This window comes from Nipponia nippon, unplaced genomic scaffold (assembly GCF_047370975.1).
Source record: "Nipponia nippon isolate SJK-2023a ecotype South Korea unplaced genomic scaffold, ASM4737097v1 scaffold_1, whole genome shotgun sequence".
In the NCBI taxonomy this organism is placed as follows: domain Eukaryota; kingdom Metazoa; phylum Chordata; class Aves; order Pelecaniformes; family Threskiornithidae; genus Nipponia; species Nipponia nippon.
Window position 1 is genome coordinate 77,100,931 of NW_028262290.1, and position 14,395 is coordinate 77,115,325.

At 36.3% G+C, this 14,395-nt stretch overlaps 1 protein-coding gene across 1 annotated transcript in view; it reads right to left on the reverse strand.

The window, feature by feature from the left end:
* ABCA13 (ATP binding cassette subfamily A member 13) overlaps positions 1-14,395 on the reverse strand; it is a 152,908-nt gene that overhangs the window by 67,266 nt on the left and 71,247 nt on the right. The window contains exons 26-30 of the mRNA XM_087747914.1: positions 8,664-8,910; positions 7,668-7,757; positions 6,993-7,065; positions 5,292-5,410; positions 4,229-4,316 (exon numbers count right to left, since the gene is read on the reverse strand). Of these exons, the coding sequence (XP_087604040.1) occupies positions 4,229-4,316; positions 5,292-5,410; positions 6,993-7,065; positions 7,668-7,757; positions 8,664-8,910 (617 nt within the window). The remainder of the gene's footprint in view (positions 1-4,228; positions 4,317-5,291; positions 5,411-6,992; positions 7,066-7,667; positions 7,758-8,663; positions 8,911-14,395) is intronic.

Below are 14,395 nucleotides of genomic sequence, written 5' to 3' on the forward strand. Positions count from 1 at the left end.
CACTCTGATGCTGTTCTCATCTAGTGCTCTTCCATATATATGTGCCTTTTCTTGATACTGTTATAAACGTCCAGATATTTTTTATTTATTTATTTACTTGCAGATAATTATGTTTTTTCTTTCTTATAGTACCCAGCTACAATCCTTACTTGGACACTAGTTCCAGACTTTGACTGTTTTTCCTGCCATGTTCTTCTCTGTGTTTCCCAGTGCGGGTTGTCTAATCTTCAGTTTTATTTCTCTCTCTTCGTGATTATTTTCTTCTGATTTATTTTCCTGACTACCTGCTTGTTTGGATCTCCACACTGTACTCAGTTGTGAGGCAAGGTTTACACCACTTTAATTGTCCATTCAATTTCCTCCCATCTATCCTATATCATGCTTTCAAACACCACTCTGAGCTCCACTGTCATTTCTCCTAGACCTCTCACCCTTGAATCTTCTTTGCCATAAACTCTATTAGTCATTATTTAAAAAATAAGCAGCTTTGGTCTACCACTGCTCTTGCTTGTATTAGCTTTCACATTTTCTACTCTTCTTTATGTGGTCTTCACAACTGCTTGAAATCTCAACAGCATCTTTTGTCCCCACATTTAAAGAAAAGAATAAAGAACAAATCCCAAACTCCCGCTTTGCAAACTCATGTGCAACTCCTTTGTTCTCCTCCAGTTCAGTTCCCACAAATTACTACACAAACTAGATCTCCCATTCTTTAATCAACAAGAGAGTTCTTTAAAGAAATGAAGCAAAATAGAACCTAAGTGTCCTGAGGAAAATTGCAAATCTTTGCATTGCTGGATCTCCTGCGCAAATAGCAACCAGAGCAAAGCAACATAAGTGATCAAGGGTAGCCAGTCTTTTTCACACCCCCACACACCCATTTCTTATTCCATCTTTTTAAAAAAGATTTGTGCTGAATAGAAAGTTATACATACATAATGGAACTCCACTGCATTGTGTTCATTGTATTGAAAAAAAAAGGCAATTGAGAAAACAATAAAGCAAAATTCTGATGACACATCCTCATTTAATTAAAGCAGGGGAAAGGTCTCAAGTATTCACAGAACACCTTAGAAATATAATAATATGACCAATATTCAAATGAAAATACAAAAAACACAATAGAGCATTGTGTTTAACAATACATTTCAATATCCCACACATTAATTCGAATTCTTCCTTCAAGCTACATTATGTAACTGAATCAAACCACCAGGAAATAACCAAATTGAAGCGGGATATTTAATTGTTTAGAATCTGGCAAAAGATGCATTTGAGGGTGTTCACTTCATCAGAAGATATATTTAAGCTCTTTTTTCTAAAGTCTTGTGCCTTATTCTAAATTGATTGCAAAGGTAAAATATAAAAAAGCAAAAATATTAGTTCTAGCTGAAATCTCTCATATTTCTTGTGTGCCACACAGGTGGCACATGGAGGATAGAAAAGAGATGAGCAAAGGAAAAATATATAGATTAAGATAATCAGTTTTCATTTTCATTATTTTATCTTCATGGCTGATAAAATTCCTTCCCGAAGAAAAACATGGCCCCTCACCACATTAGATATAAGTTCTGTAAAGACATGTTTTACACTATTTCATACCATTTTTACCTGCCGTTAATATTCCAGACTAATGTTAGACTGACTTTTTCACTAACCTATGGCCTGTCAAGAAAGGGAGGGGCACAGAAATCCATAAGCGTTGCTGGACCAGATTCATGATGGGGAAGCAGAGAGAAGGGATATAAGACTGGAGAGATGTAACTTCCTCTGGACACTTATACTATTACTGTACAGTAAAAGCCTCAAATCCCAGCCTTTGAGGATGGAAAAATGTACACTTCAGAATGCCACGTAAACAGTACAAATTGCTTTTCAGGACTATTTAAAATTACCACATGTTCTTCCTATATTTAATTATGTTATAAACAACAGCAACTATGAAATAATTGTGGAACACTTTTTGCCCATATTATCAAAGGAAACCAAAGAATATACAGTCATGGAAACGCAAAATATTTGAAGAGTTGTGCTTTTGCCACGTAGCAGTGATCATCAATGAATGTCAATAATCAATGGTTTTAATCAGCCACATTTGTCTTGTGATAGATATATTCTCTCTTGTGCCTGCACACATAATCATACTCTGAGTGCATGCATATACCATGTATGCAGTATATACAGCATGGTATAATTAGGTAAAGTAAAATAAGCATTGGATAGATAGTTTTAATTTGAACTGGAAAAATTGTTGGCTTTTTAAGTGGAGGAGAATAACGTATAAAGATTCAGAAATTTTCTAAAATGAAGTTAATCGTACAGTAAGTCTCTTCAAATGCAAATTTCTCATTTTCTTTCGTACAAGGCTATGTAAATGGTCCATTCCCTGTCTCATGAACAAACCTGAAAGGTCAAAGTAAAAGTCTGGTCATTAATTACTGAAAGGTTAATGCAATAATTTGACATTGCATCAGCTGAAAGCCACTTCCAGGAGGTATTTTAGATAAAACAGTGCCCTTTATAAATCTACTCCCCTATTTTCTTTGGGTCTGAAATATGAAGCTCACTCACTAACAGTATAACTATAATTTATCCCTGTGCTGATGGCAGGTGGAGCTCTATGCCAAAGACACTTAAAAAAAAGAACCCTGATAAAAACCACAGTGCAGGCATGTCACAACAAGAGTCTAAAATGATTAAAGATACATAGGACAAAAACAGCAGTCAGAAACACACGTCTTATTGCAATCCTCTAGGACTTCAGGTTCCTAATGAAGGATTGATGGAACTGGAGTTCAAAGCTGTAAGAAATCTGGGCATAGAAGGGAGATTACAAATGACCAAAATGAAAATATATATAAGATAGGGTGTGTATATAAAGTAGAGAGATTTTTAACAAAACTACACGGAAGAGGCATTGCAAATAGGCAGTGATTTTGCAAAACTAAATGTGAAATGATATTGGATTGGAGAATATCTGTATGTTGTTTTAACACATAGTTGTTTTAACACTTTGTCCAAAAATCGATTTTGGGATAGAACTTATTTACACCGTTCCTTCTCTTCTTCTTTTATAAGAGCAACTAAAATCTAGTTTCTATACCCCTATAAAACAATTTAAAGGCAGAAGCATCTTTCTTTCATATTCTAATCTGGAATCTGGAAAGCCCACAGCTTCCTCTTAACAAATCTGTTTTGCCTCGAATGCAAAAATAGAGACCACTCACTGATATTTTTTAATATTCCTCCAAGACTGCTGTTCCTCTACTCATTACTGGTCTACATTTGAATGGATCTCAAAAGATCTTCAAAGCATTCCCAATGAAAATAAAATCCCTTTGCACTGATAATTGCCTGCTAGCCTCTAGGTCCCATCCCAAGTTTTCACAGTATGGAGATACTGTATCCTTCCAGTGCATACCAAAAGGCCTCAAGGAAAAGCTCTTTACTTCAATTGTGCTTAGAATAATCCTTCTTTTCCTGACTTCAGAGCTAGCTCCAGACAGAAAACACTGGTTCTGTGTAGCATTGCCAGACAGTATGATCTACTGTCAAGAAGAGATTCAGATTTCACAACCTGACTAATTTCAGCAAGGCACACTTCTGTTTCTCTGGGTTAAAAACGGAAAGTTACTCATATTTGAAAAGGAGATTATAAACACAGGGTAGCATATTTGTTATGGAGAAGCAGATACTCCTAGAAGCTAAATCTTTACTTTTTTTTTTTTGGGGGGGGGGGGGGGGTGGCCAAAAGGGGGGAAGAGAGATGTAGCAAAGAAAAGTATTACTTGCAGAGATGAAAAAAGCATCAATAATAACTCATTTTTGAGATGTTCAATAAACTTTTGTCAATTCTGACATTGACTTTTTCTAGAAAAAAAACAAGCAAACAAAAAATAAAGGAATAAGGAGCACCTGGGCTGACTACCTAAAAAAAGTTTTAAAGGTGAGCTTTTTCAGAGTTAGACTCTGAAATAAGTTCACAGGAAAAAAACAACAAAAGCTGTATTATTTGTCTCATTTAAAACTGCTTCTCAGAACACAGGAGAACACTTCAAGAATTATGAACAGAGAAGTGGACTATAATAGACAGAGGGTTTTTCTCCCAATTTCTAAATGCAAGGATTTTATGTAATGATTTATTATTTGCTAAGTGCTGTAAAGTCTGGAGCCTGAATAAGTAAGCAGTACATACATACAAATGCGCGCACATACATGCAACTCTTACCTTAGCCAGAGGCTTAGATTTGGTGTTATTCAATTTTTTATCTTGAAGTTCAAATGCTTTTCCCCCTTCAAAAGACCAACCACCGTATCTGGTATATAGAAAATAAAGTAATAACAAGTCACCTGCCTTAAGCTTAGCAGTCTTTTCTTGCAATGATAAAGTGGTAATATCTACATCAATGCTTTATTTTTCAACTGAAAGTAAAACTTCACCCCTCACAAACCCCCTTCTCTGTTAAAAAGGAGGAGTTCAATATAGTCTCGAATCAGGTGAACATTACTGCTCTTTTCTGGCAAAGGTATTCCCTCAGATAAGAAATTTTACTTTCTGAAAGCTGAAATCCCTGAACAACAGGAGGGTTTGTGAGCAAGTGAGGTATTACTGACTTTCAGAAACATCTTAAACAGCTTGATTTCTTACTACTCCACTCATATTCTAGCTCAAATCTTTCATCCTAAGACGTTTACCTCTCTTTTTATCAAATCAGATAACCATTAAAAAAAAGTGTAACACTTTCTTCTTGATAAAACCATACTTGGTCTAGTATTTGCACTTTTGTCAAAGGCAGTGGTTGAGCTGTAAAGGCACATAAGTAAATCTGAAAATACAGCAGATTATAACCTCTGTGGTGGGTATCACAGAATATGAAGTCTTGCCAGGGGAATACCAGCCCTTTTGGTTCAAAGAAAAGATTAACTGGAGCACATCCACCTCTATTTGATTGAGTCTCTGAGGAGCGGAAACTATATTGTTCATATGATTTGCATGTGATATATATATATATATCTTCTTTCTCTGAGATGCTGAAATAAGTCACTGCGTGGCAAGAAGAGCCAGGGTATGCGTAGAGGCAATTATCATGCAACTGCTGGAGGAAGCTCTGAGAAGTGACCATGAAGGGGATTCCATATTACCTTAGCCTGACTCTATGCCTTGATAACAACCAACAGATAAAGGCAACTACTCCTTATATTCTTGGTGATGTAGGTCTACGCTTTGGATCAGGAAGGACAATGTTTTTAATACACAAAGGATAAACAAAGGTTAGCTATTTTAAGGTTACCTTGCTTTGTTGGAAGGCCTCGCTAAATATTCTTCCACAAGGAACCCTGAAAGATTGTACAAAATATGTCCTTTCTTATTCTTCACATAAGGAGCAGAGGTACTGAAACTTCGGCACATCTGAAAAACAGTATACATAAAATAAGTAAAGCACTCTTAAAAATCAGTGGCACTGCATTTAGCCATATTTTTGAATTTTTAACTAGATTTTACAGCATTGCTTTTTGACTGGATTCGCCTTTCTCAACTTTGATAACTTTTCAATAAATTAGGTGTGGTTTTGTTTATAAGGCATATCAAATAATTGTGTCACCTACGTATTAGAACCACAATTGCATTCTCTTGCAACCCTGTCAGTCAGTTTTGTTTTGAAAACATCAAAACTTGTGTATAAATTTAGAAAGATTTACAACAATGAAAAAGGCAAGACTGCTATTCACTTCTTGTGCCTGCAAAGAAACACAAAAAAGGCATCAGATGAATATGAGATGAAAACAAAATTCTAATTAATGAAATATGCTTCTAAAAACTTCATTGATGGACAGCAGAGAAGAATAAAGGAAGACGTTTTCTAATGATTCAGTGGGATATTCTCACAACTAAAGAAAAGGAGACAGATATTATGATCAGATATCTTGAATGCCTTATAAAGTACATTATGTATATCAACTGAAAAATTTTAATGTTTATTTGACATCCTAACCCTACACAAATTAAAATTCACTCTCAGAGATTCTGGTTTTCCGTAGCTCATAGATACAGGTTCTGCCTCCACTGTCAAGTGACTTCTCTCTTTTGAGCTTTCATGGTTAGTGGACCTCTCCCTGTGTGAGTTTCCATTCCAACTTTATTTAAGCTTCTCATATTTTAAGTATACATCTTACGAGTATTAGAGGCAAATTTGTTCCTTGCCCAGCAAAGTAAAAAATCAGTTTCCTCCTTCCACTTTTCCCAAAATTCTATTACTATATTTCAGATGCAACTCTTACTCTAAATATTTATATATTTATGAGGCAGAGAACTTATTTGATAGAATGGTCCCATCCAGGGAAATATATTTGTCACTTCAGACACAGTTTCACATTCTTGTTCATTACTCAACATCAGAGCAAGTCAGAAGGAAAACTCACTAGTCAAGAAGGTCTTTTTCAAAATCCTTTCTTTCTTTGAAGGCTGTTTTATTTTCAAATACACAATCCAAATCAAAACCAAACTCTAGCAATTAAATCTCATTCACGTGTAGATTCCTCCCTGGTGGCTTCTATCAGCTAGGATCACCTGCCCTTCCCTTTTGAAAGTAAATAGTCTTCCAGATATTATGGAAGTGTTATGTTTTAACCCTGTCTTACACGAGGCTTTTTGTAAGTAAAGGCTATCAAATATTTGAAGCAAAGTTACATCTACTAAGAATAGTTTAGCCACCTCTGATTCCTGTTATTTCAGATCAATCTATAGCCATTTCTAGTGCATATATACACACACATATATATACATCAAAATTGTGCAAGCTCTTTCCCTGAAGACTTCAGAACACGTAGCCCAAACATTAGATGAAACAGAAGGAAATCTCCAATCATAACAAAGCCAGTGCTCTGAGTTTATTTCTTCATTCCTTTCTCTAGCCCTTCAGAAAGTAAAGGTATTAGACATAATATACACACACATAATTTTTACATACATAAGTAAATATAAAATGACATACCTCTTGTTCAGCCACACATCTGCACGAATCCTGGGATGACGTAGATTCCATATGCCAACATGAATTATTTTTTCTAGTGGGAATAAACATAACAATAGGAACAACCATTAAATGAAATAAATACATTTCTTAACAGAAGAAATCCACAGAGTAATGAGCAGATCTGGCATCTTAAATACCTTTTTAGCATTTTATCACAGCGACTGCTGTATCTAAAGTTATATCAATTTTACTCATTTGTATCAAAGTAGATTCACTAAAAATATTTATATAAGTAAAGCAGTAAATGAGCTGCATGCCTTGTGTTTGCAGCAATAAGACAGGTAAAGCATGGTCACAACTCTGCGTTCCTAAATTTGGAAATCTAGAATGCGTCCTAACAAATATTGTAATCATTGCCTAACCTTCATTGATAAGGACACCAGACTTGATCAAAATCCTCCTGAAATTAATTGGAAAGATGTCACTGACTTTTAAGGGGTTTGGATCAGACTTTTAACAATAAAACCTACTTATGTACTTTACCTAGATGCCAGCTCCTTCATCAGAACATATTTGTCATTAACCTCATGCTACAAGAAAAGCTTAAGATAGTCCACATTACACAGAAAAAAAATATTGAATTTACAATATTTACAATTTACAGTTAAGGAACTAGTTACGTTATTCAGTTACCCTTGTTCAGAATGCATGCATGTGTGGTCCCAATCAGAGAAATATCTCAATAGAATCTGAGAAAGGTTTCCTAGGTTATCATCTTCAGTGCTGTTCAAAGTGGGCCGGGGGGGGGCAGGGAGAAAAAAAAAAAAAGAAGAAACACAAACATATTAATACATCGAATTCTATTAACTTTCAGGCTCAAGATCCTACATGTTTACCAAGAAATTAAAGGACTATAAAATCCATGTGTAGGGAACATACCAAAACAGCAAAATTATTTCAAAAACTATATATGAACATGTAAAGAAAATTCAATACAATTATGGCTAAACATATCTCAACGTCTCCCCATGGCCATCTTTCTCCTTATAAACATGCATTCTTAACAGTTAAATTCAAACAGCATCATGTTATGTTCATGAAGATATCTGGATATTTGTCCAGTAGAGAAAGTGATCTGTATGTGATACGCACTCGATACAGAATAGTTCAGGGCTAAACTATAAATACTGTACATTAAAAATAAATAAACTAATTAATAAATCTAGTTGGTTTCGAATCTGAGCATATAGAAACTAGAGGTTGAGTAAGAAGGGCACCAAGCTTTGTTAATACTGTGTGACACTTTCAAACCTGAGAATTATTTTGAGAAAATGGCTTCAGACCTAAGCAATTAGTCAAAATGAAGCATGCAAAGGCTTGTTTAAATACAGTTGTGCATTTACATATAAATGACCGCGACTGGTATTGAAACAGATTACTCAATTCAAACTGCTCCAAAGTCTTTGCCCTTTCCTCCAGAAAATCCTTTGCACAATGCTTTTCTAATTTTCTATCTCCCTCATAATATTCTATAAATATGTACCAAACATCTTAAAAATAAAGAGCTATTGTAAAGAGTAACCTATTATTCTTCTGAGAATGCAAATAGCCTTTAAAATATGAGAACTCAAGCGTAAAGGTCCCAGAACCCTGGATCGAGATGATGATGATGATGGATGAGCTCTTTACCTAAAGAAGGATTCTGCATTGTCATGAAGTCTTGGTGTCAGCTTGAGAGAAGGATAATCAATAGCCAGTGGCTTCACACTAAACAAGGCCATTGCCAGTGCAACAAAGAGGACAGGCAGCAGCACATTTGACAGACTTCCTCTCCAGTCTCGCCTAGTGTGGTGAAACCTCTTCATCAAAAGGGCAACAATCTGTGCGAGAACAAGACGGGCTCCATGCACACTTGAGGCCCCCGTAAGTGAGGTATCTGGGTGAGACAAAAAAAAAAAAAACCTCTTGACAAACACAGAAAATCAAATTAAATTTTCATGTGCTACATTTTCAAATATAGAACATAATAGTATTTTTGATAGAAAAAACAAAACTACATAAACCTACAATGTTCTCCTGGATGGAATACCATAATCCCCCCCAGTATGACTGATTAACTCTTCCTATAAGGGAAAACAGATGTTCAGCTAACACATTATTTCTATAGTTCCCCGTACACAGCTAAAGGAGTACTGAATACCATTTTCCCATGGTCCTCGCACTGGTACAACCATTCCTGTGCATTGCCACCTTTGCTCCTAGACAAATGACTATGACAAACATGGTCTGTATTAGCACTAAGGTCTTGACCTACCTTGACTGAAATCAGTGGCAACTTTTCCACGGAGATTTCAATGGGACATCTTCAGAATATGTAATAGAGCACCACAGATGCTAGAGACGTGGATTGTCATAAAAGCATTCCTTTCATTTCTCTGCTCATATGGGACTGATAAAATTTTCTAATGTGTTAGTCAATGCAGTTTTCATAATCCCAGCTCATGGGCTGTCCCTCACATTCCCATGGGAGTGTGCCCACAGCTTATTAACAACTCACCTGTCGAACATTTTTCTGACAGGCTCTCCCTGAATTTCATTTTATTGTTCTTTATTAGACACTTGTGAATCAACCAATCACTTTGCCTCCATTGTAGACCCTAATGCCCTCTAGGTATGTGCAGGCTATTACCAGCTTCTTTTACTTGTGGCCTTGCCAGGCTGAACGTACTTCAGTCTCTTTTCTTCCTTACAGCATAGCAGTGTCTGGTAGATTTACTACCACGGGTATTTGCACTGTAGCAAGACTGAATAACTTGTTCATCGTAGTGCTCAAAGACATAATATAGTTTATGATCCCTTGTGATTTTTATCTTACTACCTTCCTTTCTGTATATCGAGACCACTGTAAGCACCATTTCCATGTTATATTTTAAGAACTACTTGTATGGAAGCTTTCAAGTAACCTCAAATTAATTGTCCTTCACTTAGCACAGTTTTTTCTGGTTTACTAGAACTTTAATCCCAGAAGAGAGAGCTGTGGGACATATAGGGTTAAAAAAATAATCAGAAAAAGAAGTTGAACTTCTGACAGAGTGGCCATTGAGCAAAACAGTTCAAATTCTGCACTCTACAAAAACTGGAGTGTGAATTATAAAATTACAATTTCTTATATCAAAAATTATGTGTATTTTGCCATGAAAAACTATAATCAAGTAGACACATTGTGGGAAACTGTGGCTTTTAGGGTTTGGGCCTACACAAGAGGAGGAAGTCAGGTGAGACAGCACTTCATGGTGACACAGAATACCTTGTGTGGACTTCTCAAGGCTAAGACTTTTGGAAAAAGGTAAACATCACATCCACTTCCAAGAAGAGCAAAAAGGAGGATCCAGGTAAATACAGGCTAATCATCTTCAGTCCCTGGGAAGGTTACAGACCAAATCCTCCAGAAAACAACACACAGGATATGAAAAACAAGAAATGACTGGGAATAGGCAACATGGACTTGGAAATGTTGAACTGTGCCACCATGAATACAGGACTGGTTTGGTGAATGAAGGAAAAGCAGTGGATGCTGTTTACTTTGACTTAACAAATCCTGTGACACGGTCTCCCACAGTGTCCTTAGAGCAAATGGGGTGAGGAGGACTATAAGGACCGCTGGCCAGACTGCCAGGCACCACACTGCGGGCTGTGAGCAGCGGTACTGGGTCCAACTGAGGAGCAGTTGGTTACTAGGACTGTCCCTCAGGGGCAATGATGAGGAAACCACTGACTAACAGTACTTGTTAACACACACACGTGTGCACACCTGCACCTGGAGGAGATCTGCACTGTTTGGAGGCATCTGTGGGTGAGGCACTGGGGACGAGGAGAACCTCCTGGCAGCAGGAGCAGCTCTCCAGCAGCACCCAGGGACCCCAGTGGCACCAGGGACCAAAGTCTCTGCTCAAGGAAAGGAAAAGAAGGAACAGGCACCAGCTGGAACATGGGAAATTCTGACTTGATATAACAGGAAAAAAAATTTCACTGTGAGGGTGACAACCAAAATTCAAAATCAGACTGGACAAGGCACTGAGTAACCTGCTCTTACTTGACTCATTTGACGCACTCTTCCAAACTTAATATTCTCCGATTCTATCAGATTCCAATTAACCCTAAGTAATTAATTTTCATTTTATTTCTGGGAAAAAAAAACTCCAGTATTTATTCTTTTAATTCCACAACCAAATGACATTTCTTTTTTCACGAGAAAAGCCCATAGCACAGAAATTCTGTCTTTAGGCAGTTCTGATCACAGCCATATCTTGATAATTTGACAGCTAACACAAAAGGGACTTAGGACTTTGAATCTCTATGGAGAGAAAAAGTAGCTACAAAATTCAGATCCTGGTTCAGCATTCAAGTGCCCCAATCAAGAATGGTTATATTTTGGGCTTGGAACCTGTTTTTTCTATAAATTGGACTAGTAGGAGAAGACAATCTTAGTAAAAGAAGAATTTTTTTTTAAGGCAAACTTTTTATTAATGTATTAAGCTCTTTGAATTATTATGGTAAGGCTTTCAATAGTTGACTCAATACAGAAATTGAGACACTTGGAAGTAGAACAATTTTCAAGGGATGAGTGTTTTTAGAATAACACAGATCCTGGAAGTGTTTCCAACTGAGCATCCCTGAAATCATAAAATATACCGTCTCTCATTTATCAAAGTAGTGAAATGCCAGAAAAGGACCAAAGAATGAGATATTTGCCGTGGTCCCGGACCAGTTCATAGATTATAAGCATGACACATGAATGAAAGATGTTTCAAAATAGTTGCCCCTTTGAATCTCTGAAAGAGGACTGTGACAGCCACTTTCTGGGGGCAGAAAGAGAAATCGAAGCTGCCATTCATTCTATTTTCTTGACAAATGGAGCAGAGAGAAATGATAACAAATTAATTCAGATTGCAATGGGAAGAGAAACTGTCATCCTGAATAAAAATAATTGTCCATTTTGTCCAATATCCTGACTCTTACTCAATATTTCTAATGTTGGCCAGCCAAGATACATCACAAGAAGATGCAATAAACCATTATATTAAAAGTATATGCTTGCCTCAAGCACCACTTCTTTTTAAAATTATATGTCTTTCCTAAAAAAAGCATGTTTATTATTTAAAATTCTCATTGAGAAAGGTGTCAAATGTCTTTCTGAATCACCTTAAATTTCAGTCTTTGTCACCTTGAATTCTGTCATTCCTTTGCGTTTCAGGTAAAAAACAAAAATCTTGTTTATCTGTTTTGAATTTATTCTATTTGATGGTACTGGATATGCTTTTAAATCTTGCTTTAGGAGACAAGTTATAGAAGTTTCCAATCTATCTTCTGCATAAATAATCTCAACCTTTCAGTCTCCTCTTATAAAAATCTTTATAGTCCTAATCACCCTCACCACTTGCCTCAAGTCCCCTTATATTACCACTGCATCAGTCTCAAGATATATTGTGTTCAACACGGCTGTCTATCAGATGTGGAAACACTACTGATTTATACAGTAGCATTATGCATTGTTGTATTGATCTGCTTGTCTTTACGCATCACACCATTTTGTCTAACTGCAGCCATGCTGTGAAAAGTAGCCTGCATTGGTCTTTCCATAATTGACTCAATATGGCTTTCAAGATTCCCAAGGTATTAAATTACTCAAAAAAAAAAAAAAAAAGCTAAATACTATTTCTGTGTACACTTACCATTTGACTCTTCATGTTTCTTAATCCTACATGCATAGTCTAATTTTATTTTCTTTTTACTAGAACCTACAAAATTAATTTTTGCTTCATAAAGCTTGTAACTAATCCACCATCTACATTTGGTACGTATGTCAGGAGGCATAAAAGAAGCACACATTTATGGGAGAACAGTTTCTGATTACCAGTCATAAAGGCTAGAAGACAAGACCAGCTGACCTCTCTGTTATGAAGTCAATTTTTATGCAGAAAGCTTATGAAAATATTCTCATTAATAATTTAGATCACAAAATTAAAAATCTGACCCAAATGTTAGAAGCTGTCTTGCTTGACTTACAATTGCAATTAACCGCAAGAAGTGCAGTTATGTCCACAATTAAGTTGTACTTCCAATTCATGCAGACTCTCCTTTGTATCATGGAAAAGATTTTTGCTGCTTTCAATTCATATAGTTAATATCAGGTATAGGGAAACAGAGCATAAGTCCTAAAATTTGGGAACCACGATTTTGAAAATCCTTACCCATAGACTGCTCTAGAATTAGGAGCAGAACCAAATATTTTAAGAGTCTCTAACTGGATATCAGATGGTCTTTTTCTCCCCTTTTATGCATTCCTACAAAATAACATGATTCTAAACCTTTTTCATGGAACAATAAAATAAGGAAAAATGGGCTACACAATGGCTATGTTAATAGCCAGGAGCAGACATTTTCAATTCTGCCTCTGTCATTTTGGCATTTAGACAAGTCATTTAGCGGAGGTCCAAATTTTGGGAAGATAATCCTGGAACCGAAATACCCTGGCAAAACAGTTGAGCTATCTCACATAAAACTGGTTGCATTTGGAAGCAGTATATATTTACTAGCTTATCAGAAGTTCTGTGCCAATAAGTAGTTCTAGGCTGAGCTAGTGATCTGACATCGTTCTGCATTTCAGCATACGCCATACTGGCATAGAGTCAGTGCTAGCCCACCAATCTGTGCACAGCACTCCATTAGAAGGTATAAAAATGTCCTTCATCTTCTTACATATTTGTTTACTCATTATAAAAATAAATATAATATTGATTTTGTTTCCAGGAGGATTTTGAGGACTGGTTTTCACGTAGGGCATTTGAATAAAAGGCACTTTGACAATGTGAAGTATAAAGGGAATGCCTCTAGTCTGTGTCTCATACTATGATTGATTCTTGCTTATATGTAATAGGGTCATGACCTGTCTCCATACAGAGCTGGTCAGAAAAATCTATATTTTGGGGGAAATTTCACAAGAGAAATTCCCTTTTGGCATTTTTAGATATACATCCCCCCATTCTCCCCCAGGGTATTTTTCATTTTAAGCACCATGAATATTTCTTCTAAAAAGTTGATTTAAATTGTTTCCATCTTAAGAATTTCCTGTCCAGAAAAGCAAAGCTTCAGCAAAACTTACAGTTTCTCCTCCCTCCCCCATACATACTGCTTAATCCAATTAAGCAACATTTTTTGAATGGAAAAAGTTTGTTGGGTTTTTTTAATTAAAAATTCAGCTTTACATTCCGGGCCCCAGATTCCAGAATGGGATTCTGCATGGCCCTGAAGATCTTTGAGACAGAATAATAGAGATCTAGGTAACTGCAGAGTTCATCAGTAAAATTAACATATTTTAAAGCCAAATGTCATGGTTTAGCCCCAGTCAGCAACCAAGCACC